This window comes from Oryctolagus cuniculus, chromosome 2 (genome assembly GCF_964237555.1).
Source record: "Oryctolagus cuniculus chromosome 2, mOryCun1.1, whole genome shotgun sequence".
In the NCBI taxonomy this organism is placed as follows: domain Eukaryota; kingdom Metazoa; phylum Chordata; class Mammalia; order Lagomorpha; family Leporidae; genus Oryctolagus; species Oryctolagus cuniculus.
The window spans coordinates 92,044,431-92,066,637 of record NC_091433.1 but is presented as its reverse complement, the minus strand read 5'-3'; the positions used below and the strand labels follow the sequence as shown (position 1 = coordinate 92,066,637).

Here is a 22,207-nt window from a genome sequence, read left to right as displayed (position 1 = left end):
CTGCCTGTCAAAAAGAAAAAAAAAAGGCAGAGAGAGAGAGAGAGACAGAGATCTCCTGTCTGCTGATTCACTCCCCAGATGCCCACAATAGCCAAAGTTGGGTCAGACTGAAGCCAGGAGCCAGGCACTCAATCAATACAGGTCTCCCAAGTAGGGGGCAGGGATCCAAGCACTTGCGACCTCCCTCGGTGCACATTTGCTGGAAGCTGGAATCAGGAGTGGAGCTGAACTTGAGCTCAGGTGCTTCATTATGGGATGCAGGCATCTCGAGGGACGGCTTAGAGTCGCACCTGACGCCAACCGGGAACTTTGGAAATTTAGAAAAGTTCTTCCCACGTCTAAGGTGCCTTCGATTCAGGTCATCAGTGCTAGTGCAGTAGGGAGTGACGGTAAACCTCACAGGGCGGCGAATCTCCATGAGCGGGCTGAAGCTGAGCTGGGGAGCCATTGAGGCTGCTGTCGGGAGGATGAGGGGGTCTCAGGGAGCCTCATGGAATTTCACGGCAGAGAAAGCATGCGAAAGGGATGGGCAGTGCAGAAGGTGTGGGGGCGCACAATCCAGGGTTTGGGGATGGTCAATGGTGTGTGGTGACAGGGCACGAGGATGAAGTGACAGGCAGGTGGTGGTGTTGTGGCACAGTGGATTAAGCAGCCCCTGTGACACAGGCATCCCACACTGGAGCACTAGTTTGAGCCCTGGCTGCTCCACTTCCGAGCCAGCTCCCTGCTAATGTGCCTTGGACCCCTGCCACCCATATGGGAGACCCAGATGGAGCTCTGACTCCTGAGTTCAGCCTGGCCCAGTCCTGACCATCACAGCCATTTGAGGGTGGAAGATCTCTCTCTCTCTCTCTCTCTCTCTCTCTCTAACTCTGCTTCTCAAATAAATAAATGGTGGGGGATGTGCTAGATTGTAAACATTTTTGACTCTAGCATAAGACTTTGGACTTATGAGCGTGCAAGCAGACAATCAGAGGCGCGGAGATCACGGCTGATGCACCATTTATTCCCGCAGCCGATGGCATTGCGCGTCTTAGAAATCACTGATTAAACAACACTGTAATAGAAAACCAGTCTCCTCACCCGAGGTCAGTGCCAGCTTCCCGGGGGTGCTGTGTTGAGGGAGACCCCGAGCCACATGTAAAAGTGCTACAATAACTTAGCAACCTGGCCGGGGAGCCAGGTGGAGCAGGTGCACGGGGGGCGGGGCGGGCGCATCATTGGGAGGTTAGAGCAGCCATCGCTGTTTCTCTGTCCTGCTCCTTTCTGTCTCCCTGTCTTTTTAAAATTCACTTTATTTACTTGGAAGATGGAGTTTCAGAGGGAGAGAGGGAGAGACAGAGGGTGGAATCTTTCATCCGTTGCTTCATTCCCCAAAGGTCCGTAATGGCTGGGGTTGGACCAGATCAAAGCCGAGAGCCAGGGGCTTCTTTTGGGTCTCCCACGTGGGTGCAGGGGTCCAAGCGCTTGGACCATCTTCTACTGCTTTCCCAGGCGCTTTAGCAGAGAGCTGGATGGGAAGTGGAGCAGCTGGGACTGGAACCGGCGCCCATAGGTAATGCTGGTGCTGCGGACAGCTCTTAACCTGCTATGCCACAGCCCCAGCCCTGTCTTCTGCTTTTCAGGGTGGCCTGACTCAGCGGGGCCGTGTCCTGACTGTTTATTTGACAGACATCCATCTTTCAAGAGTGTCCCAAGCTAACCCGTGGGCTGCACCCTTGGTTTCGCTGGCTCACTTCTCTAAAGGTCACATGTTGTCCCGTTCCTTGTCCATCCCAGCTCCCGCCGTGAGGTTCTAGGGGGTTGGGTGCAGGTCAGACAGCCAGGACTTACTTGGCAGGGTCTCTGGTCCCACCTCGGCCTGTGCCACGCCAGACCAAGGCCAAGTGCGTGTGAACGGCCACCGGGTGTCGTCCATCAGCCAGTGTGGAGATTTCCGGCCCTGCTTGCCCAGGCTTTGGGTGTGACCACCAGCAGGGCAGGCCGTGACTCTGTGCAATGCTTGCCCATCCCCCTCTGGCCGAGCGGGCCCGCCCTCCTCTCCAGCTCTCGCTTTCCCCATTCTCTGGCCCCCAGATGGCCACGGTCCTCAGCCAGCGGTTCATCTGCCCCTGCCTTGGGCTGAGTCTGGCACTCAGCATGTACTCGTGGGGTTCTAAAGGGGATGACCGCCAAGCCCCGACTCTGACTTCCTGCTGTGGGTGTGCGCAGGTGAAGCTGCGTCAGGTGGTTGCCCCAAATGCCTCACTGTTCGGTGGAACGTGCTGCGTCGTCACCTTTCCTCCTGTCTTTGTGGAATCCCCCCGGGGGAAAAAAGAGCCCATTTTTAGAACCACAGCCAGGGCTGGCGCCGTGGCTCACTAGGCTAATCCTCTGCCTGCGGCGCCGGCACACCGGGTTCTAGTCCCGGTTGGGGCTCCGGGTTCTAGTCCTGGTTGCTCCTCTTCCAGGCCAGCTCTCTGCTGTGGCCCAGGAGGGCAGTGGAGGATGGCCCAAGTGCTTGGGTCCCTGCACCCCATGGGAGACCAGGAGAAGCACCTGGCTCCTGGCTTTGGATCGGCGCAGCACGCCAGCCGTAGCGGCCATTTGGGGGATGAACCAACAGAAGGAAGACCTTTCTCTCTGTCTCTCTCTCACTGTCTAACTCTGCCTGGCAAAGGAAGGAAGGAAGGAAGGAAGGAAGGAAGGAAGGAAGGACCGACCGCAGCCATTCTCAGACTGAACTCAGCAACATCTGCAGAGGGAGTGACGAGTGGCGAGGGAGGAGGGAGGAGGTCTGGCTCTCTCCCTCTCCGTCAAGCTTGTCTTCCTGTGACATTCTGACAGATTACTTTTCAACGTCCTTGGTTCTGCTTCTGAAAAACGCAGATCCTGGTCCCCCGGTGGCACTGGCTGCCACGCAGGGGCCAGGCGTCCAGCGCTCCGCTAGCACATTGTTCGGAAGGTCTCCGGCACAAAGGGTTGTGCGGGTAGACAGCCCAGGGCTGGGGACGTGGTCCCGGCACTTTCTCTCTGTTCCGGTGGGCGTGTTAGGAGCTTCTGCCTCCCACCGTTGGATAAGGCTGCTGTGTTCAGAGCCAGGAGCGCACGGGGCAGCCCCTGGTGGCCGGTGCAGAGCCTCTGCTTGTTTGCATCTAACTCCGCACCCACCATTCCCGTGAACTTGGTGCCTGAGTCTCCTCCCAGGGCCGTTTCTCAGGGTGGTGCAGGGTGGTCCCTGGCCTCGCCCTCTGGAGTCTGATCCCCACGGGGACTCGTGCTCACGCCCATCCCCGCAGAGGCCTGCTCCCTGCCCAGGAGCGGCGCTGAGCTAGTCTGCTGAGGCTCCAAGGACGCAGCCAGCAAACAGCACTCAGAGGTGGGGGAGGAGGGGAAGGGGAGGGGGAGGGGAGGGGAGGGGAGGGGAGGGAGGCGGCACCCACGCCAGGCTGGTCCAGTGAGGGAGGGACCCCTGGGGGTGCAGGCTGTGTGACCTCAGGAGACAAACCCAGGGAGACAGCAGCTCCAGGTGGGCTGGGGTGACCCCAGGGGAACAGGCTGTGGAGACAGAGGGAAGGGAGAGGGCGAGATTCCCCGTGGGGAGAGGACCAGGCCAGGCACACACGCAGACCAGCTCCAGGCACGGGACCAGGAGGATACAGACAGGCTGGGAGCCATGGCTGTAAGTGCACTGGAGGGAGCTGGCCAGGGCGCGTGGGGTCTGGAAAGCAGGGAGCAGCACTGTGGGGCTCGGAGCAGGGCGGCAGCAGGAGCCTGGCTGTGGTCAGAGCTGGCCCTTGTCCCAGGTTCACGGGCGGGGAGCCTGGGGCTGAGAGGCTGGTGGGGAGATCTCCCCCGTCTTGCCTCTCTCTCTCTCACTCTGCCTTTCAAATGAATGAAACAGATCCCTTTGTTGTTTACAAAGGAAGGAACCAACTAACTGCAGTTAGCTACTGCATTGAAGTTCCTGGTTTTCTTGTCATTCATCCTGCAGGCCAGAGGCTCGGTGGGGGTGGGGCCCCAGTGTTACACAGTTGAGCAGCTGGAGAACTGTCACAGGTGAGGGTGACCAGCCTTTCCCGTGTGGGTGATGTGGGGAAGCAGAGGAGTGTGAGTTAAATACTCCAGATTTGCTCAGAGCTGTAATACGTTTCCTGGTTTTGCGACTCTCTAAGGACAAGACTTGCAGTTTCTACATCTCTGTTTCTTAAGACTTACATATTCATTTGTAAGAGAGACCTCTTCCATCTCTGGTCCTGGTTCGCTCCCCAAATGGCTGCAAAAGCTAGGGCCGGGCCAGGCTGAAGTCGGAAGCAAGGAGCTCCTTGTGGGTCTCCTACATGTGTGCAGGGGTCCAAGCACCTGAGTCACTTTCCGCTGCTTTCCCAGGTGCATTAGCAGGGAGCTGGATCAGAAGCAGAACCGGCGCTCCAGTATGGGATGCTGGCATCGCCAATGGTGGCTTAACCTGCTACACCACAGCGCCCGCCCCTCTGCACATTGATTTACCCAGCATGCTCTTCAGGTTAGAGCGAGGGACACTGCACAGAGGCGCTGTTCCTGGGGACGCACTTTGGGAAACGTGGCAGGCTCCACGAGGAGGGCACGTTGGGACTTCCATCTTAGAAGGGCTGTTCATCACTGAGGCATGTGTGTGAGCCAGGGAGGGCTCTGGGACCGTGGCTTGGAGGAACCTGCAAGGCACAGAGGGAAAGAGGCAGAAGAACCGTCCCCAGCTGACCGAGTTGCCAGGGGCCGAGACTTCACTGCAGGCCTGGGTCCCAGGAGAGCAGATTCCAGCCCACTTTAGATGAGAACGAATTTTCTAAGCATTTGATCCTCAGAGCCCTGTCAGAGGGTTTTGTTTGTGAGAGGTAGAGGCAGACAGACCAGACAGAGAAAGCTCCCCTGTGCTGTTTCACTCCCCAAAAGCCTGCAGCAGCCAGGGCTGGGCCAGGCTTAAGCCAAGAGCCAGGAGCTCCATCCAGGTCTTTTTACATGAATGGCAGGGACCAGCCTCCTCCCAGGGTGTGCAGTATCAGGAAACTGGAATCGGGAGCTAACACCAGAACTTGAACCCAGGCACTCTGATAGAGGATGTGGGCGACCTAACCAGCCGGCAGCTTAACACCAGGAGTTTTGAACCAAGGACGGTTGTGTGGGCCAGGAGTAGGACTTGGGTGACGTTAAGTGTCCTGGTTACCAGGTAGACAGCTCGGGGAGGAAGTCGCTCCATGGTTGCTCCGCTGAGGACTGACCGCACCGCTCCGCGCATCGGCTGCTTTCTTTCTCCTCCCCGGAGATGGTCCGCATGCTGGGGTTAAGAGCTCTCTGCGGAAATGAGAAAACCATTCAATCAGCGAAAATGGACTTAGATGGGCCCTGGAGCTCGTTCTGAGTGGGTGTTTTAGAGGCGCCTGTGCCATTTGGATGAAGTGAGAAGTCTCAGAACTTTGCCGTCAGCGGGCGCCCAGTGACCCGATCGGTGATGGGCTTGAGATGTCATCGGCTGTGTAGGAGGGGGCTCTGCCACCGTGTTTGGGACCCAGATTTGCTGGCAAATCTATGAAAGTCGATGGCGCCGTCCCACGTGCTGGGTCACGGATGTCGATGCCACCAGAATGCTCGGAGTTGGAGGCGGCCTCTGTTCTCCGGGGGGCAGGAAGGGCATCGTGTAGGGGACCCAGGCCCCCCGCCAGGCTCTTGGCCTTGGAGCCCTGCTGGCCCCCTACTCCCTCCAGGACCCTGAGTCTCGGCGCTGGGGGCGGAGCCTGTGCCCCCCCCCACTTCCCCCACTTCTTTGCCCCTGTCCCTGCGCCCTCAGCTCTGTCCCCTCCCCTCGGAGGCAGGAGAAGGAGCCCTCCTCAGCTCTGTCCCCTCCCCTCGGAGGCAGGAGAAGGAGCCCTCCTCAGCTCTGTCCCCTCCCCTCGGAGGCAGGAGGAGCGGTGGGCATACAGACTGCAGGGGTGGGGGCGTGGAAGGTGCTGGGCTCGAAGGCAGCAGACTCCATCTCCCTGTGCCGTGACTTCCGCCACGGTGTTGGGGTTGGCAATGACCGCAGGCTTGTCCTCCGCAGGCGGCCCCGGAGGCTGTGTGGGCGGCAACGAGGAGGGCAGGCGAGGGAGCGGACGTGGTGAGATGTGCACTGACAGGCTGGGCTCAGGCTTGGGCGGAGAGCCCGAGAGGACGACCCCTGCGTCCCCGCACGCCCGGCCCAGGCTGTGGCTCCCAGGAGCGGGGCTCCTTGTCCAGCTCTGGTCAGGGCGGGGGCAGGCTGAATTGAGGGTGCATTCTGTCTGCAGGCAGCATTTACGCTGTCTCTTGGAATTACAGACCATGGGGGCCCTCCAGCTGAGGCAAGGCTGCCGGGCAGGGGGTGCAGGCCTGTGAACTTGCCCAAGGTCCAGAATATCTACAGGGGCCATGAAGGCGGAGGGTCCGGGGAGGCCGAGCCCTGAGCGGCCTTCCTGGAAACCCGCCCGCAGGCTTGTCCTCTCCTGGCTCTGTGCTCCCAAGCGGAGCCCCAGGGTCCCGTTTTGTTTGCAGAGGGAGACTTGCCAGGAGCGTGGGCGAGCAGGCAGAGGCGTTGCCGCTCCGCGCTCCGGCAGGGATTCCCCTCGCTTTCTAGGGAGAGGAGAAGTGGAAGGCCAAAGCCACTCTGTGTGGGGACTCTTGTGTGCATTCTCTCCCCGCCCCTAAGTGCACGATTGCCAAACCACAAACGCATCCACCTGCAGACCGCACAGCGGCCGCGGCAGCCCCTGCCCCCAGAGGGGGGCCTGACCCCCTGCAGCACGGTCTTGCTAGGGTTGTCTGGCGCTTCCCAGGCCAGAGGCATGCACACACATGTACACACATGCGTAGCGAGCTCACGCACTCCCTCTGAGTCAGGGGCGGGGGCTGGGAGGTTTGGGGCCACCCTGGGGGTCCGGGAAGGAGCGCAGTGGCAAAGGAAAGCATCTGCCCCCTCCTCCTCTCCCGGTGACCGTGGGAGGACCGTCTCATCCCGGCGGGGGGAAGCGGGAGCTATAATAACGGTGAGTCACTCAGGTTCCCTCAACAAACTCCCACGGGCATGTGGGAAATGAGAACGCTCCTTATGAATTCGGGCCCAGGCCAAGAGCAAGTCACGGAGAATGTTCTCAGCTAAAAATCGAGAGGGGTGGACTGATCATCCAGCCGTGTTAGGCGAGTGGCCGGGGGGGAGGCAGGCCCAGGAGCACGCACGCCTGCAGCTGCCTCCGACCTGGGCGTCCCCGGCTGGCCTCAGGCCAGATACGCACTTGGCAAACACTGCCTCATCATTAGAGCGAGTGGCCTGGACGGTGCCCTGGGCTGCGGGCAGGCAGCAGAGGGCTTCCCTCGCCTCCCTCCGCGCTCTCGCTCACTGCTGCCTTAGCCTCACCTGCCCACCGCTGTGCAGGCCCCTTGATCACCACTGCGGGCTGCTGTGTGACCTTGCACCAAACTTGGAACCTCTCGGAGCCTGTTTTGCTTCTGTAAAACAGGAGTGAACTTTCTAAAGTCACTGTGGGGGCAGACGAGCTCGCACTGGAAGAGCACTGGGAACAGGCCTAGCACCCCCAGAATGTTACCTGCGGCTAGCCTGGCTCCACCCTGCTTCCCTCCACCCTGTGCGTCTGACCTCTCCTCCCCTGGGCCTGCAAAGCGGTGTGGACTCTGCAGGTCCCAGGAGGGCGTTCCAGACCAAAAGGGGCGTGTCTTGGCGATGCGCGGAGGGGACCAGATACCGCCATTACCTGGCATAACCACACGCTGTTGATTTGTCCCCTGGGCTCTGTCCTGTGTCACTCTGCACCCTGTCCCATGTCACCCTGTCCCTGTCACTCTGTCCCTGTCCCTGTCCCATGTCACCCTGTCCCTGTCCCATGTCACTCTGTCCCTGTCCTGTCCCATGTCACTCTGTCCCTGTCCCATGTCACCCTGTCCCTGTCCCATGTCACTCTGTCCCTGTCCCATGTCACCCTGTCCTGTCCCATGTCACTCTGTCCCTGTCCCATGTCACCCTGTCCTGTCCCATGTCACTGTGTCCCTGTCCCATGTCACCCTGTCCCTGTCCCTGTCACTCTGTCCCTGTCCCTGTCCCATGTCACTGTGTCCCTGTCCCATGTCACTCTGTCCCTGTCCCATGTCACCCTGTCCTGTCCCATGTCACTCTGTCCCATGTCACCCTCTCCCTGTCCTGTCCCATGTCACTCTGTCCCATGTCACCCTCTCCCTGTCCTGTCCCATGTCACTGTGTCCCTGTCCCATGTCACTCTGTCCCTGTCCCATGTCACCCTGTCCTGTCCCATGTCACCCTGTCCCTGTCCCATGTCACTCTGTCCCTGTCCTGTGTCATTCTGCATCCTGTCCCTGTTCCATGTCACCCTGTCCCTGTCCTGTCCCATGTCACCCTGTCCTGACCCATGTCACTCTGTCCCTGCCCCATGTCACCCTGTCCTGTCCCATGTCACTCTGTCCCTGTCCTGTCCCATGTCACTGTGTCCCTGTCCCATGTCACTCTGTCCCTGTCCTGTGTCATTCTGCATCCTGTCCTGTCCCATGTCACCCTGTCCTGTCCCATGTAACTCTGTCCCATGTCACCCTGTACCCTGTCCTGTCCCACATCACTCTGTCCCTGTCCCATGTCACTCTGTCCCTGTCCTGTCCCATGTCACCCTGTCCTGTCCCATGTCACCCTGTACCCTGTCCTGTCCCATGTCACTCTGTCCCTGACCCTGTCCCATGTCACCCTGTCCCTGTCCCATGTCACTCTGTCCCTGACCCTGTCCCATGTCACTCTGTCCCTGCCCCATGTCACCCTGTCCTGTCCCATGTCACTCTGTCCCTGTCCTGTCCCATGTCACTGTGTCCCTGTCCCATGTCACTCTGTCCCTGTCCTGTGTCACTCTGTCCCTGTCCCATGTCACCCTGTCCCTGTCCCATGTCACCCTGTCCCTGTCCTGTGTCATTCTGCATCCTGTCCCTGTCCCATGTCACTCTGTCCCTGTCCCATGTCACCCTGTCCTGTCCCATGCCACTCTGTCCCTGCCCCATGTCACCCTGTCCTGTCCCATGTCACTCTGTCCCTATCCCATGTCACTCTGTGCTCCTGCCTCTGTTTGATCTTCCCATTTCAGCCCTTGCCACTTTTCTCAGGACCTGGGCAGTCTTTTGTGCCTGCTACCCCCTCCCTGATGAGTGTGGACGCCTCTAGGGATCAGGACTCTGTGTGTCCACCAGTGTTGGATTCTAAACTGTGCCTGGCACCTGTTAGGCACGCATGCATTTCTTTCCTTTTCTTGAAAAAAATTTTCTTTAATAGTTTTTCAAAAGATTTATTTTATGTATTTGAAAGGCAGAGTTACAGAGAGAGGACACAGAAAGTGAGATCTTCTGCTAGTTCAGTCTCCAAAAGGCCACAACCACTGGGCCTGGTCCAGGCAGAAGCCAGGAGCCTGAAACTCCATCCAAGTCTCCCACGTGGGTGCAGCGGCCCTAGGACTTGGGACATCGTCCATTGATTTCCCAGGTGCATTAGCAGGGAGCTGAATCAGAAGTGGAGCAGCCAGGACTTGAACTGGCACTCACATGGGATGCCAGCACACAGGCAGTTGACTTAACCCCACTGTGCCACAATGACTGCCCCATCTTTGTTTTTTGGTTTTTGAATCTTTTTTGTTAATTGAGAGGCAGAAAGAGACCAACAGAAAGTGAGAGTGCTTCCAGCTGCTGGCTTACCCCTCAAAGGCCTATAATGGCGAGATTGGGTGGGGCTGCAGCAGGAGCTGGTAACTCAATCCGTGTGGTGTCCCTGGGGGGTGGTGGCAGGGACCCAGGCATTGGAGCCGGCACCGTGGTCTCCCAGGGCCTGCACTGGCAGGCAGCTGGAATGGGAAGCAGAGCCAGGTTCCTGAACCCAGGCGCTCCAGTGTGGGAGGTGGGCTTTTAAATCGCTGAGCCAAATTCCCCCTCCATCCCCGGTTTTTAGGTTTTAAATGAGTGCATGAATCTGCCACTCCTCGTGTCATTTTCCTCCTTGTGTGGCATCTCTGTGTGACACGTGGAATGTCCCTTCAGCCTCAGGATGGGAGGCGCTTGAAGCTTCAACAGCTGCGCTGTCCTTAGGGATGCAATGTCTTTTTGCGGAAGGGCCACACGTGTCCCTAGAGCAGGTATTTCATCCCTGCCTGGGTGCAGGTGTTTCTGCATCCGTGTGCTCCGTCCAGGAGGTCAGGAAGCAGGCATGCCCCTTGGTTTTCTTCTAGAACTAAACACTGGGAGGGCCGTGGTGCTGACATGGATCCCACAACTTCCTAAAACCAGTAGTCCTCGAGGGTTCTGGTCACGTCACTCATACTCCCCCGCTACCCAACCAGTGAGTGCTGTGGCCTCCCTAGTGCCAGCCCCACTTTGAGCCCCTGGTGCCTCCCGCCGGGGCCTCTCCTTCAGAACCTGTTTGCACACCATCACGGGGCCGCTCTTGAACTGTTGGCTCACTGAGTGCCTAGCTGTTTACGGTTCTGCTTTTCCATGTGTGTCTCAGGGGCGGGGCATAGTTCAAAAAGCTCATGGAGGAACGGGCACTTGGTGCAGGGGTTAAGACGCTGCCTGGGACCATGCCACATCCCATGTCAGAATGCTGGGGTTCAAGTCTCACTTCTGCTTCCGATCCAGCTTCCTGCTAAGGTGCAAGCGGGAGGCAGCAGGGGATGGCTCAAGACTTTAGCTCCACGTGGGAGGCCTGCACTGAGTTCCAGGGCTCCTGGCCTTGCCCTGGCCCTGCCCTGGCCTTTTGCAAGCGTTTGGGGGAGTGAACCAGCAGCTGAAAGATCTCTCTCTTCCCTCTGCCTCTGTCTTTATCACTCTGCCTTTTAAATAAACCAAAAAAATTTTTTTAAACCTCATGGAAAAGTGGAATTAAGATGAGTTTATTTGATACAGAAAAGAAAACCCGAGCCTAGTTTTGTTCACAATCCGCACTTTGCATACATCTTTGGAAAACCCGGGTGCCTGCACGTCTCGCTTCTCCACGTCGCCTGTCTGCCCAGGGAGGGGAGGTCACAGAACACATTCCTTCTTCCTTCTCTGGGTCCTCAGCCGCGCACAGCGGATGAGTGAGGAGGAGCACAGCTCTCACTGCCACCAACTCTGACATCGATAATGTCGCGGTTTCTCCCACGTGGAAGCGTCGGGCGTGGGTACTGGTTTCCTTTGGAAATGTGGGCTGGCATCCAAGTGTCTTGTTTCAGAAGTCCCGGAAGTGTCCCAGTGACCGAAGCCCAGCTCAGTCATTCCAGAAGCAACAACCGTTGCTTGGTGCTGTCGATCCTGTATGTGACAGCCCTTTGTTTAGGCGCTCGAGGTCACAGATGCTAGGAAAGGTCATTTTTTTAAAAAAAATTGTTTATTTGAAGGGCAGAGTGACAGAGAGAATGGGAGACACAGAAGAAAAAGAGAGAGAGAGGTCTTCCATCTGCTGGCTCACTCCCCAAATGACTGCTAGAGGAGCCAGGAGCTTCCTCCAAGTCTCCCATGCGGGTGCAGGGCCCCAGTCACTTGAGCCATCTTCCGCCGCTTTCCCGGGAGCCCCAGCAGGGAGCTGGATCAGAAGTGGATCAGCTGGGATTTGAACCAGCGCCCCTAGGGGATGCTGGCGTTGCAGGCGACAGTTTGGCCTGCTGCACCACAGTGCCAGCCTTGGGAAGGTCATTTTGAAAAGCAGGTGGTGGAAGTGGACTTCAGGATGGAAACTGAGGGCGCTGTTTGACAAGCAGGTTGACACCGGGTGGGGTGCGTGCGTCCCGCAGTGCAGGGCCTGGGTTTGATGCTCAGCCCCTGACCCAGCTTCTCTCCCAGGCCCTGGGAGGCAGCGGTGATGGCTCGATGGTTGGATTCCTGGCTGCTGGCTCCCACCTGGCCCAGTCACAGCCCTTGAGGGCACTCCGGGCAAGGGCTGGTGAATGGGAGTTCTCTGCGTGTCTGTCAGTCTGTCTGTGTCTCTGCCTCTCGACTAGATGAGACGTAAACAAGAGATTGACTTTAGAGTAGAGATAGGCGTAGGCCTTTGGAGATGGGAGAAACCTCAGGACAGCTGTAACATCTCAGACCTCTCGAGAGACATGGAGCCAGGGTTTCCTAAAGGGACCATCCAGACCTCATCGTGGTGCGGGCCAGAGATGTCCAGATTGGTAACGCCCCTTGGGGTCACCTGGTACGTCTGGGGTTTCCTGCAGGAGAGCAGCTTGGAGCGAAATGTAGATGTGGCTGCTGATTCATAGCCGATTTCCCCACCATTTAATGTAAACAGTTATTAAACGCATGCTGGAAATACTCTCTCTATAAAAAAAAAAAAAAGATGCTGACCGAGAAGCCAGCTGGAGTTCACAGGAGCATTAGAGAGAGCGCTAATGGTCTGAGTGCCGTTATTAAGAAGAATGACACGAGCCCGGTGGGAGCTAGCCTCGGCTGCCGGGACGCCCGTCGAGGACGGCGAAGGCAGGCGAGCCAAGGTGTTTGTCTGTGGCAGCTGCTGAGAGCCGTGGAGAGGGGGCTTAAGAGGACGTGGGAGGGCGGAGCCTTCTTCCCGGGAAGTCGAGAAAATGGCAGTGTTCAAGAGCAGAGAGAGAGAGGCCGCCGAACAGTTTGATTTGGCTCAGTTGCTTCACGGTGCGTCGGCTTTGGGAGGGCAGAGGATGGCGTGGGGCTGGCGTGCCTGCCTGCCCGCGGGAAGGGAGGGAGAGGGCTGCACAGCTCAGGCCCGCGGGCCCGCGGCCTCCGTACCCCTCCCCCGGGCTGCGGGAAAGTCCAGCACCTGCTTCCTGCAGTGTCTTCCGAGCAGGCTGGGTGGCTGCCGTGCCGGGGTGGACGCGCTTGTCCTATTCCAGAGAACCGGCCTGGACCAGGTCTGGGATCAAACCCGGCCTTCTTGTCCCGAGACTTCCTGTCCCCATTGCTATCGGCAAGGATAGACTTGGGTCAGTCACCTCTCCTCAAACCCATGAGGTTCGCAGAAATATTTCTTTTTGCTGTTGTTGTTAAAGATTTGTTTATTTATTTATTTGAAAGGCACAGGTACACACACACACACACAATCTGCCATCCCGCTGGTTCACTCCCCAAATGGCCACAATGGCTGGAGCTGGCCCAGGCCAAAGCCAGGAGCCAGGAGCTTTATCCGGGTCTCCCACCTGGGTGGCAGCGGGGTCCAAACACCTGGGTCATCTTCTAGCTGCTTTCTCAGGCACATCCCAGGGAGCTGGATCGCAAGTGGAGCAGCCAGGACACAAACCAGCACCCATACGGGATGCAGGCGTCACAGGTGGTGGCTTTACCCGCAATGCCCCAATGCCAGCCCCATCGCAAAAATATTTCTGCTTTGAAGGTGCCTCGGCTCTGTGGCTGGGCCTTATCTGATTAGAGAGAATGACCACGTTAATGAGGAGGCCCTGGTGGCCCTGTCTGACTCTCCCACGTTGCAGCTCCTCGGGCTCATCGGCTCCGGCTCGGATACAGAGCCGCTGCCGAGGGGCTTTGGGCAGGTGACGTCATGTGCTGGTGCCTCAGCTCACTGCTCTGTACAGTGAGACTAAGGACAGGAGCTGTCTCCCAGGGTGGCTGGGAGGAGCAGACGCGTTCAGACGTCTCAGCTGCTTAGAACAATGCTCGGCTCACACATCTGAACTGCTGCTCTTTTCTTTTTTTAAGATTTATTTATTTATTTGAAAGGCTGTCTTATAGAGAGAAGGAGAGACAGAGAGAGATGTTGGTTCATTCCCCAGATGGCCGCAGCGGGCAGGGCTGGGTCAGGCCTAAGCCGGGAGCCAGAGGCTTCCCACGTGGGTGCAGGAGCCTCAATACTTGGGCCACTTCCTGATGCCTTCCCTGGCCTTTAGCAGGGAGCTGGGTTGGAAGTGGGGCAGCCAGGGCTCAAACAGGCGCCTGTGTGGAATGCTGGCTACAGAATGCTGGCCACAGACTGCGGCTTAACCTGCTTGCCCAGCAGCGACCCCTTGCTGCTGTTGTTTTCAAACCCTTTTTCCCTTCCTGCACAGCATCCCCATGGTGAACTGTCACAGGCCAGAAGCCGTGGCAGGGGTCCCACAGGGGTCCCACCGGCCTGCTGGGCATGACCAGTGCGGCCCTCCCAGGCCAAATCCCTTCTTTTTTTTTTTTTTTTTTTTTTTTTTTTGACAGGCAGAGTGGACAGTGAGAGAGAGAGACAGAGAGAAGGTCTTCCTTGGGCGTTGGTTCACCTTCCAATGGCTGCCACAGCTGGCGCACCGCGCTGATCCGAAGGCAGGAGCCAGGTGCTTCTCCTGGTCTCCCATGGGGTGCAGGGCCCAAGCACTTGGGCCATCCTCCACTGCATTCCCGGGCCACAGCAGAGAGCTGGCCTGGAAGAGGGGCAACCGGGACAGAATCCAGCACCCCAACCAGGACTAGAACCTGGGGTGCCGGCGCCGCAGCTCAATAGGCTAATCCTGCGCCTGCGGTGCCGGCCCCAATTCCTTCTGTATAGAGACTGGACACAGCCCCCCCGGGACCCTCAGGCAGGTCTCCCAGTGCCTGGCAAAGGGGCCGCCCATCCTGGCTGTGTCCCTCCAGCAGTTCACATAAAGTGTTCACATACAGGACCCACTGGTCAGCCGCGCCTAGAGGCAAGACTGCGTGTGTCAGCGACAGCAGGACGCTGGGTGCCGCAGCTGGCAGCCGGGACACTCAAGCCTGCTTAGCAATTTGGGGGGCGGGGGGGGAAGCCCCACGTTGGCACGTTGGCCGCGTCCAAGTGGGTTGATCTCGCAGCTTCGCCTGCGCCAGCCGCTGCTCTTCCCATAGCAGCAGGCTGCCGAGGGAGCGCTCCATAATGTTTGGAAACACTGGAGGCCGCTCCCTGAGACGGGGGCCGCTCTGCTTTCCAAGACGCGTGCAGTTTCCGCTCCAGTCAGCAGTACGTCGTCAAGCGGCAGTGCTAAATGTGGCCGGTGGGGAGAAGGAGGCTCGGCGGGGGCGAGGCACGGGGGCCTGGCTGCTGCGGACGGACGGACGGACGTGTGTGGAGCTGGGCGTGTGCGCCGCCTGCCACCCCCACCTCATCTCGCCCCCAGCCTGCAGGCGGCATCTGTCTGCTCTGTAGCACTGGGAGTCGCTCTGATGGGCCCGAGGGAAGGCTGTGGGGTGCAGGCGGGGTGCTGGGGCCTCCATCTAGGTGTAGTGTGGCCCCGGGATGAATGGGAAGTGCCTGCAACCACCACTCCCCTCCCCAGGAAGGGATGCTTCCACTGGGGCCGTAGCAGCTCCTGGGAAGGTGAACAACTGAGTGAACCAGCCCCAAACATTTGATTTCTCCCCTCCCCCAACTTGATGTGGCTCATTGAAAAACCTGCCTTAGTTGCTGCGTTCGCTTGGATTCCAATTTAGCCAACAGGTATCCTGAAGCCGCTGGCGTGCGGACTCCCATGCATGGGCACCAGAGGACACCCCGTCTCATCCTCACCGCTCTGCCCAAGGTGTCCTGGGTGACCCCAGAGCCGCCCCACGGAAGCGTTTGCTTGTTCCCGAGGCTGGAATTCCAGTTCTGTTTCCCAGCCACCAAGCGGTGTTAGACCTGAAGCCTGCTGTGGCGCATCTGACATTCTGCTCTCTGTCTGATGAGGAGTGACTCTGATGCCTGTGTGCTTCTCACTATTGGGAAAAGAATCCTGTCCCTGCAGACTTCGTGCCAGGCCAGGCCACACCCTGCTGTCCAGCTCAGGGCCTGGGTTTCCAGCCTGCTGGCCACAGTGACCATCTGGGAGCTCAGGCTAGACTTGGAACTTCCTGTTGCCAACCTCTTGGCTGTAGGCTCTGTACTGCTGCAGGGGGCGGGGGTCCCAGATATGTGATTTGGAAACAGGCAGAGGAGGGTTCCAGTCCCAGTTGCTCTACTCCCAATCCTGCTCATGGGCCTAGGAAGGCAGTAGAAGATGGACCAAGTGCTTGAGCCCCTGCACCCACGTGGGAGACCTGGATGAAGTTCCAGCTTCTGGCTTTGGACTGGCCCAGCCCTGGCCATTGTGGCCATTTGGTGAGCCCACCAGCAGAAGGGAGATCTATCTATTTCTTTCTCTCCCCGCCCCCCACCTTTTTAAAGATTTATTGATTTGAAAGAATTAGAGAGAGAAAGAGAGGCAGAGAGAGAGAGATTTTCCATCCACTGGTTTACTCCCCAATTGGCCGCAACAGCCAGAGCTTCACCAATCTAAAGCCAGGAGCCAGGAGCCAGGAGCTTCTTCCAGGTCTCCCACGTGGGTCCAGGGGCCCAAGCACTTGGGCCATCCTCTACTGCTTTCCCAGGCCACAGCAGAGAGCTGGGTTGGAAGTGGAGCAGCCGGGACTCAAACCGGCGCTTATATGCAATGCCAACACTGCAGGCAACGGCCTTACCCGTTATGCCACAGCGCTGGCCTCCCTCTCTTTCTCCCCTCCCTTCAGGTAGAATACATAAATCTTTAAATAAAGAAAAGGGGGGGGGTTGTGGCAGGTACCTTTGCACATTGCATTTTCCCAGTGGGACCAAGTCGGGGTGGGTTGGGGGAGGGGGACCAAACAAAAATATCTCAATAGTGAAAAACAGCCCCAGTGTGAAAAACCATTTTTACGACTCAGGCGCTCCTTAGGAGTCAGATTCCACTGAGGCTGTGCCAAAGACTGGGCCTGCGACCCAGGGGATGCCTGTGGCAGGGCGGGGGAGGTGTGGGGAACAGGAGCCAGGGGAGCCCCGATGTGTGACGAGAAAAGCCCAGGGCGCCGGCCCCTGCCACTGCCTCCCGGAGCCTCGGGTTTAACGCTGGCCTTCTTCGGGCCTCACGCTGCACCTCTCTCACTCATGGGTTTAAAAATAGAGACCAGGGCTGCCAACCCTCTTAAAAGGAACAGAGTGGAGACCGGAGCCAGCACCGGGAACTGACACCGGCTCTAGTCACCTCCCTAAATAGACCCCCTGCGTGCACACGCCTCCCTCTGCCCAGCCGGGTTACCCAACTGGCCACGGCGAGGTCACCACGCACAGACTTCCTGTCCGGCCCGCCTTGCTCCTCTCACTGCCGTAGAGAAGCAGTCACAGGGTGGGGGGGGGGGCGGCTTCCAGGCAGTGCCTGTAGGGAACATTCTGGAAGGATTCTCCCTGACTCGCTGGGCAGCGGGTAGAGAGAGAAGGTGTGACTACAAGAAGTAACAGCTCCCCGCTGGCCAGGCTGCGGATGGCTCCACACTCCCCAGGGCGGTCCTTGCCTGGCTCCCAGCTGGAGATAAACGGGCCTGCGTTTCTCAGAAAAGGATGGGTGGTGTTGGGGGGGAGTGGAGTTCTCTGGCACCCCCTTATCGGTAGTGCCCAGAGACTCGAGGGGGCCGAGGTGCCTCCCTGCGTGGGTGAGGGACTCGGCAGATAGAGGAAGGGGGCTGGCAGCAGAGCTGTGCCTGTCAGCAGGCCGCCGCGCCGCCGGCGGGCAGCTGTGCGGCTGCGGGAGCTTCCGCCGGGGGCTCAGGCACAGCTTCTGCTGTGTGTGCAGCTTGGGCACCGCTGCGTCACGACAGAGAAAATGGAAACTGAAAACATGCAGTAGAAGCCCAAGAAGTCGGGCTGCTATGGCCGAGCTCTGGGCACGCTAGGGGTCCCGTTCTTGGCCATGGGTCTCTGACCTTGACTAGACCCTAACTTTCCAGTGCAGAAGCAAGGTCGGCACCCCAGACCTCTGCGTGTATGTGTGTGGGGGCCGGGGGGATCATCTAGACAGGAGCTTTAGTTGACAGAGAAGGGAGGGAGGGAGGGAGGAGAGAAGGAGGGAGGAAGGGGGGAGGGGAGAGGGAGGGAGGGAAAAGGACCAGCTGTCACTGATTGAGCACCTACTGTGTACCAGTAGCAGTGTGAGGTGTTTGCACATTGTCCCCACAACACAAGGGCACTTCCAAAAAGGTTGTGGGGACTGGAATTAAATGATATGTTCATTTTGGTGCCAAACAGATGCTGAGGTCCATGCATAAGAGAGCTTCAAAAAGCCCATGGAGAATGAGTATTATGAAAAAAGTAGGCATGGATTTCAAGGTTTTTTTTTTTTTTTGCATCAAAATTAATGTATCTTTTCATTGCATTTTTCACGAGCGTTTTGGAGGACCCGTGTACTGCATTTTGTATATCTCGCATTTGGCCAATGACAAAGCAGTGCTCACAAAAGTCACTTCCTGCATCCACAGTTAGGACTGGCGGAGGCTGCCCCATCGGAACACACGGCCCAGGTGCGTGCTCTGTGAGAGGGGCACAGACGCACGTCCTTGCCACAGGGCCCGAGTTGCCAGGACAACCTTCTCTGGACTCCTGGGTCTGCCCTGAATCTCAGCTGTGGGGTCCCTTGTGTCCCAGGCCGGCCATGGCATGAAGCATCTGGGAGACAGGTCACCTGGGACTCCTACTCATTTGGGATTCTTGGCTTTAGGCTTTTTTGTTTGGGTGGGGGCATGGATGGGAAACGTGTTCTCCTAGCTTAGGGTTCATAGCCATCATGGTCGCGGTCTCGGGCCCCCACCCCCTCCTGGGCACCAGCTGAAGCGAGCTGGGGGTTCTATGTGGTGCATCGTGAATGTCTTGCCTTCCTCCTCCTGCCGTGCTCCGCCCCTGCCTGGAAGTGAGCCTGTGCCAGCCCCAGCCCCAACCTCCAGCACCCCCTGTTGCACTTGTCCACCCAGGGAACTGCAGAGATGCCACTGGTAACATACTTAGCAGGACTGGACAACAGATCCCGTGACGCTGCAGGAGGGAGCCGGCGGCCCGGGGTCTCTGCCCAGAGCCTGTGGCTTTTCTGCAGCCCCTCAGTCCCCTTCTGTCTCTGCTCGTCTCGTCTCGGTGTCAGTCACTCTTAACTGGCGGCCCTCCTGGGCACATTGGATCCCTGCTTCGGAAAGTGCAGGCTGGAAGAAGCACCGAAACAGGAGATGGCGGAGGAGGAGCCGGCTGATGATTTGTGATCTTCCAGGGTGTGGTTGTGGGTGCAGTCACGTACTGGGGGAAAGAATAAGCGCTTATCTCTCTGAGACCCCGGGGCCTAAAGAGGCCTCCCCAGCTGCTTCTGTTTGCCCTAGTAAGTGGGGAGTGGCCCTTCTTGGCCATCTCAGCAGACTCCCACCTTTCAGAGGAAAGAGCTGGGAAGGCCTTCCCGGCTGATCTAAATCTCTGCATAAATGAGTCCTAAGCCTTACGGTGGCCCTGTGACTCATGGACATGGGAAACGTGTCATCCTTAGTGTTGTGCCGGCCAGTGGGGTGCTGGGAGATGGAATGGGATGCAGAACAGGAGAGTGAGGCTGATTCTGCCCAGGAGGTGCGGGTCGGTCTTGGTGCCAGGCCCGGGCAGGGCGCCGTGGGATCACGCCACGGTGGCCTCTGGTGCTGGAGAAGTTACGTCGCTGGGGGCTCCCTCCTCCAGCCCCGTCTGTCTCTCCTCCCTTCAGCCTGAGGCCTTTGCGAGCGGCATGGCCCCATTTCTGTCTCTTCTCTTCTCTGGCCTTTGCTGACTCTGGGCATATGCAGGTGTGGAAGCCCCAGCTCTAAGGAGGTCGTGGCTAATGTCAAGAGCTCTTGTCAGCCCTGAGAGTGGTAGGGCTCTAGCGTCTCCCGCTTGCCTCGCTCGTCCTCTTCGATTACTTGTGTATGACAGGTAGCACTGAACTCACAGCACTCAGACGACACCGGCTTAGGAGTTCCAAGAACTGGGAAATGGCATTGGCCTGGGAACGTTCTCCTTGCTACTGATCTTTAAATATTTCACAGCGTCTCTCACCCTTGAGACAGATCGTCTATATGTCAGGAAACTCTGAGAACTCAATAATAAGGGAAGCAGCAATCCAATTTAAAATCGGATACAAGGTTGAGCAGGTACATCAGCAAAGAGGATGCGTGGGTGGCAGATGAGCACCTGAGAGAAGTGGAACGGCTAGGGAAATGCAGATCAAACTCACACCGACACCACTGCCGGGCTGCCGGGTGGTGCAGACGCAGGCTGACCTCCCAAGATGGCGGCCTGACCCGGGGCGGGAGGAACTCAAGCAGAGGTGACTGACATGTTCACTCCTGTCGGGGCGGTGATGCTTCCACGGAGGCAAATGCGTGTCAAAACGTAGCAGGCTGTGTCTCAAACATGCAAATCATCGCGTGTCAATGCCATCTCAGATGGCTGCGGGAATAGTCTGCTTTTCAGCTCACCGCATGACTCAGTCGTCTCAGTGGTTTTGGAAGTGTTACACACATTCACCCATCTGAGTAGGGCTTTCCCTCTCTCTCTCTCTCTCTCTCCCTCTCTCTCTCTCTCTCTCAATATTAATGTAGGAACAGAGCTTTAGGATCCCCTGAGATGTGCCACTGGGCAATCATCAGGGCTGTTCCAGTAGCCATAATTTATTAATTGAAGTGCACTGTGTACAGGATTCTAGCAACTCTGGGAGGCAGTCCCGAGAGGCCTTGCAGAGTGACAAGTGTTGTCATAATGGGTGCACCGTCACTGCCCACCTACAGACACCGCCTGCGTTTGGGACAGCACTGGGGGCATTTGCCAGCTGCCTCGCAGGGCTGGTCTGCCTTTATTTGGGACAGCACTGGGGGCATTTGCCAGCTGCCTCGCAGGGCTGGTCTGCCCTGAGGCTCAGCCTCCAGGGCTGTGAGGGTCTCAGGACCCAGAGAATTCCGACGTGGCTGTCGCGGCAACCTCCACGTGGGCAGCAGCGAATTGTTGTTGTGTTTTTCTGCCTTCTCAGCAACATTCTGGTCTTCCCTCTTGCTCTTTAATGATCTCGCGTTTGGGGGACTCCTCCCCTCCCCCCATAGCTGCAGGTCTTCACAGAGCACCGTACTTTGCAAGGTGCCTCCCTACCTTCTCAAGGTGTGCCACTCCGCATGCACGCTGGCTCCCCCGCACTCCTGCTAGGAGCCCTGCTGGGGCCGGGAGTGCACGCGGCACAGGTTTGGCTTTGTGCCAACTGGACCCACGGATTACTCGCAGTGACCTTGGTCCTGACTCGCCACCTCTGGGGGTGCAGCTTCTCCATCCACACACCCGCAGTGGCATTGCCTACCTTCCGGCCCACGGGCTCACCCACGAGACGGGGAGAGACGGTGGGAATGAGTGCCGGGCACTGCGTCTAGACTCTTCTTTGGAGACCGCACGGAGCCGGCCTCGTGACGCAAAAGCACCTTCGTGACTGGAACAAGCGCTGTGCCAGGAGCCCCTGCACTGATTCTGCTGAGCGTTTGTCACCACTCAGGGGTGAACCTTCTCTTAACCGGTCCCTGGTGTCACCTCTAAGATTTGCCAGCCCCCACCTGCTTTCAACTTCCACCCCTGAAACGACCCCATGAAAAGGAGGACGGCCCCAGAGCCCCCCACCCCCGCCCCAGGGACCGTGGCCAGGGACGACAGGAGGGCCAGCCAGGTGGCAAGCACAGGTCTGTGTGCCTCTCGCTGCTCCTCGGCCGCATTCCGCCCGGCGGCTCCCTGGCAGGAGCTGGAACAGGCTGATTAACTGGCATCTGGGGACACCACACAAGAGCTCCAAACCTGCCGATTGGCTAACGGAGCGTCCATAGACCGTGCTGAGCTCACCCTGCGCCGGGGGCCCATTCACCCGGGCGGCCGGCGGCGCAGGCAGGCGGGAGGCCATGCAGCTTGCAGCTCCTCACCTCCATTGGACGTGCGCGCCTCTCTTCTGCAGCCGCAGGACGCTCGCCCCGCGCCCGGGGCCGGCCGGCACCTGCAGCTCGGACCGCGCCCCCGCCCCTGGGCTGGGCAGCAGGTGCCCTCCGCCGGGAGCCGGCCTCGCGCGCACTTTCCCCGCGCCCCGCTAATGGCGAGACGATGAGGAGACCCCGTTAGCGGCCGGCGGCGGGTTGGCGGCGGGCGGGCGGGCGCAGGGGCCGAGCGCAGGGAGCCAGTATTTTTAGCCCGATGCCGCGTAACTCGCCGGCGCTCCCCGCGCCACCCAGCAGATAACCGGGGAGGGGGAGCCGGAGCCGGGCTCGGATTTCAGCGCGGGCGCCGGACGATGGCAGCGAGACAGGGCAGGTCCGGTCCAGACCCTGCGGTGAGTGGATGAGCGGCCGCCCGGGGCGCGCGGGGCCTGGGGGCCGCTGTGCGGGACGCGGGGCGCGCGGGCTGCGGCTCCCGGTGCCGGCTCCGAGCGCCAACTTCCTCCCCCCGCTCCCG

General features: G+C 58.8%; 1 protein-coding gene and 1 long non-coding RNA gene across 9 annotated transcripts in view; one reads left to right on the top strand and one right to left on the bottom strand.

The window, feature by feature from the left end:
* Window positions 1-22,207, top strand: part of ANK1 (ankyrin 1) — a 185,092-nt gene that overhangs the window by 80,758 nt on the left and 82,127 nt on the right. The window contains exon 1 of one of the 8 annotated variants that reach the window (XM_070068602.1): window positions 21,916-22,085. The exons of the other annotated variants lie outside the window; for them this stretch is intronic. Within the exon in view, the coding sequence (XP_069924703.1) occupies window positions 22,047-22,085 (39 nt within the window). The 5' untranslated portion in view covers window positions 21,916-22,046. Of the gene's footprint in view, window positions 1-21,915; window positions 22,086-22,207 lie in introns of those variants that run through there. 8 annotated transcript variants of the gene reach the window in all.
* Window positions 18,058-22,193, bottom strand: LOC138848520 (uncharacterized). The gene is made up of 2 exons (XR_011386384.1): window positions 21,685-22,193; window positions 18,058-19,015 (listed from the first exon to the last, which is right to left on the bottom strand). It is a non-coding gene; the product is annotated as an uncharacterized lncRNA (long non-coding RNA).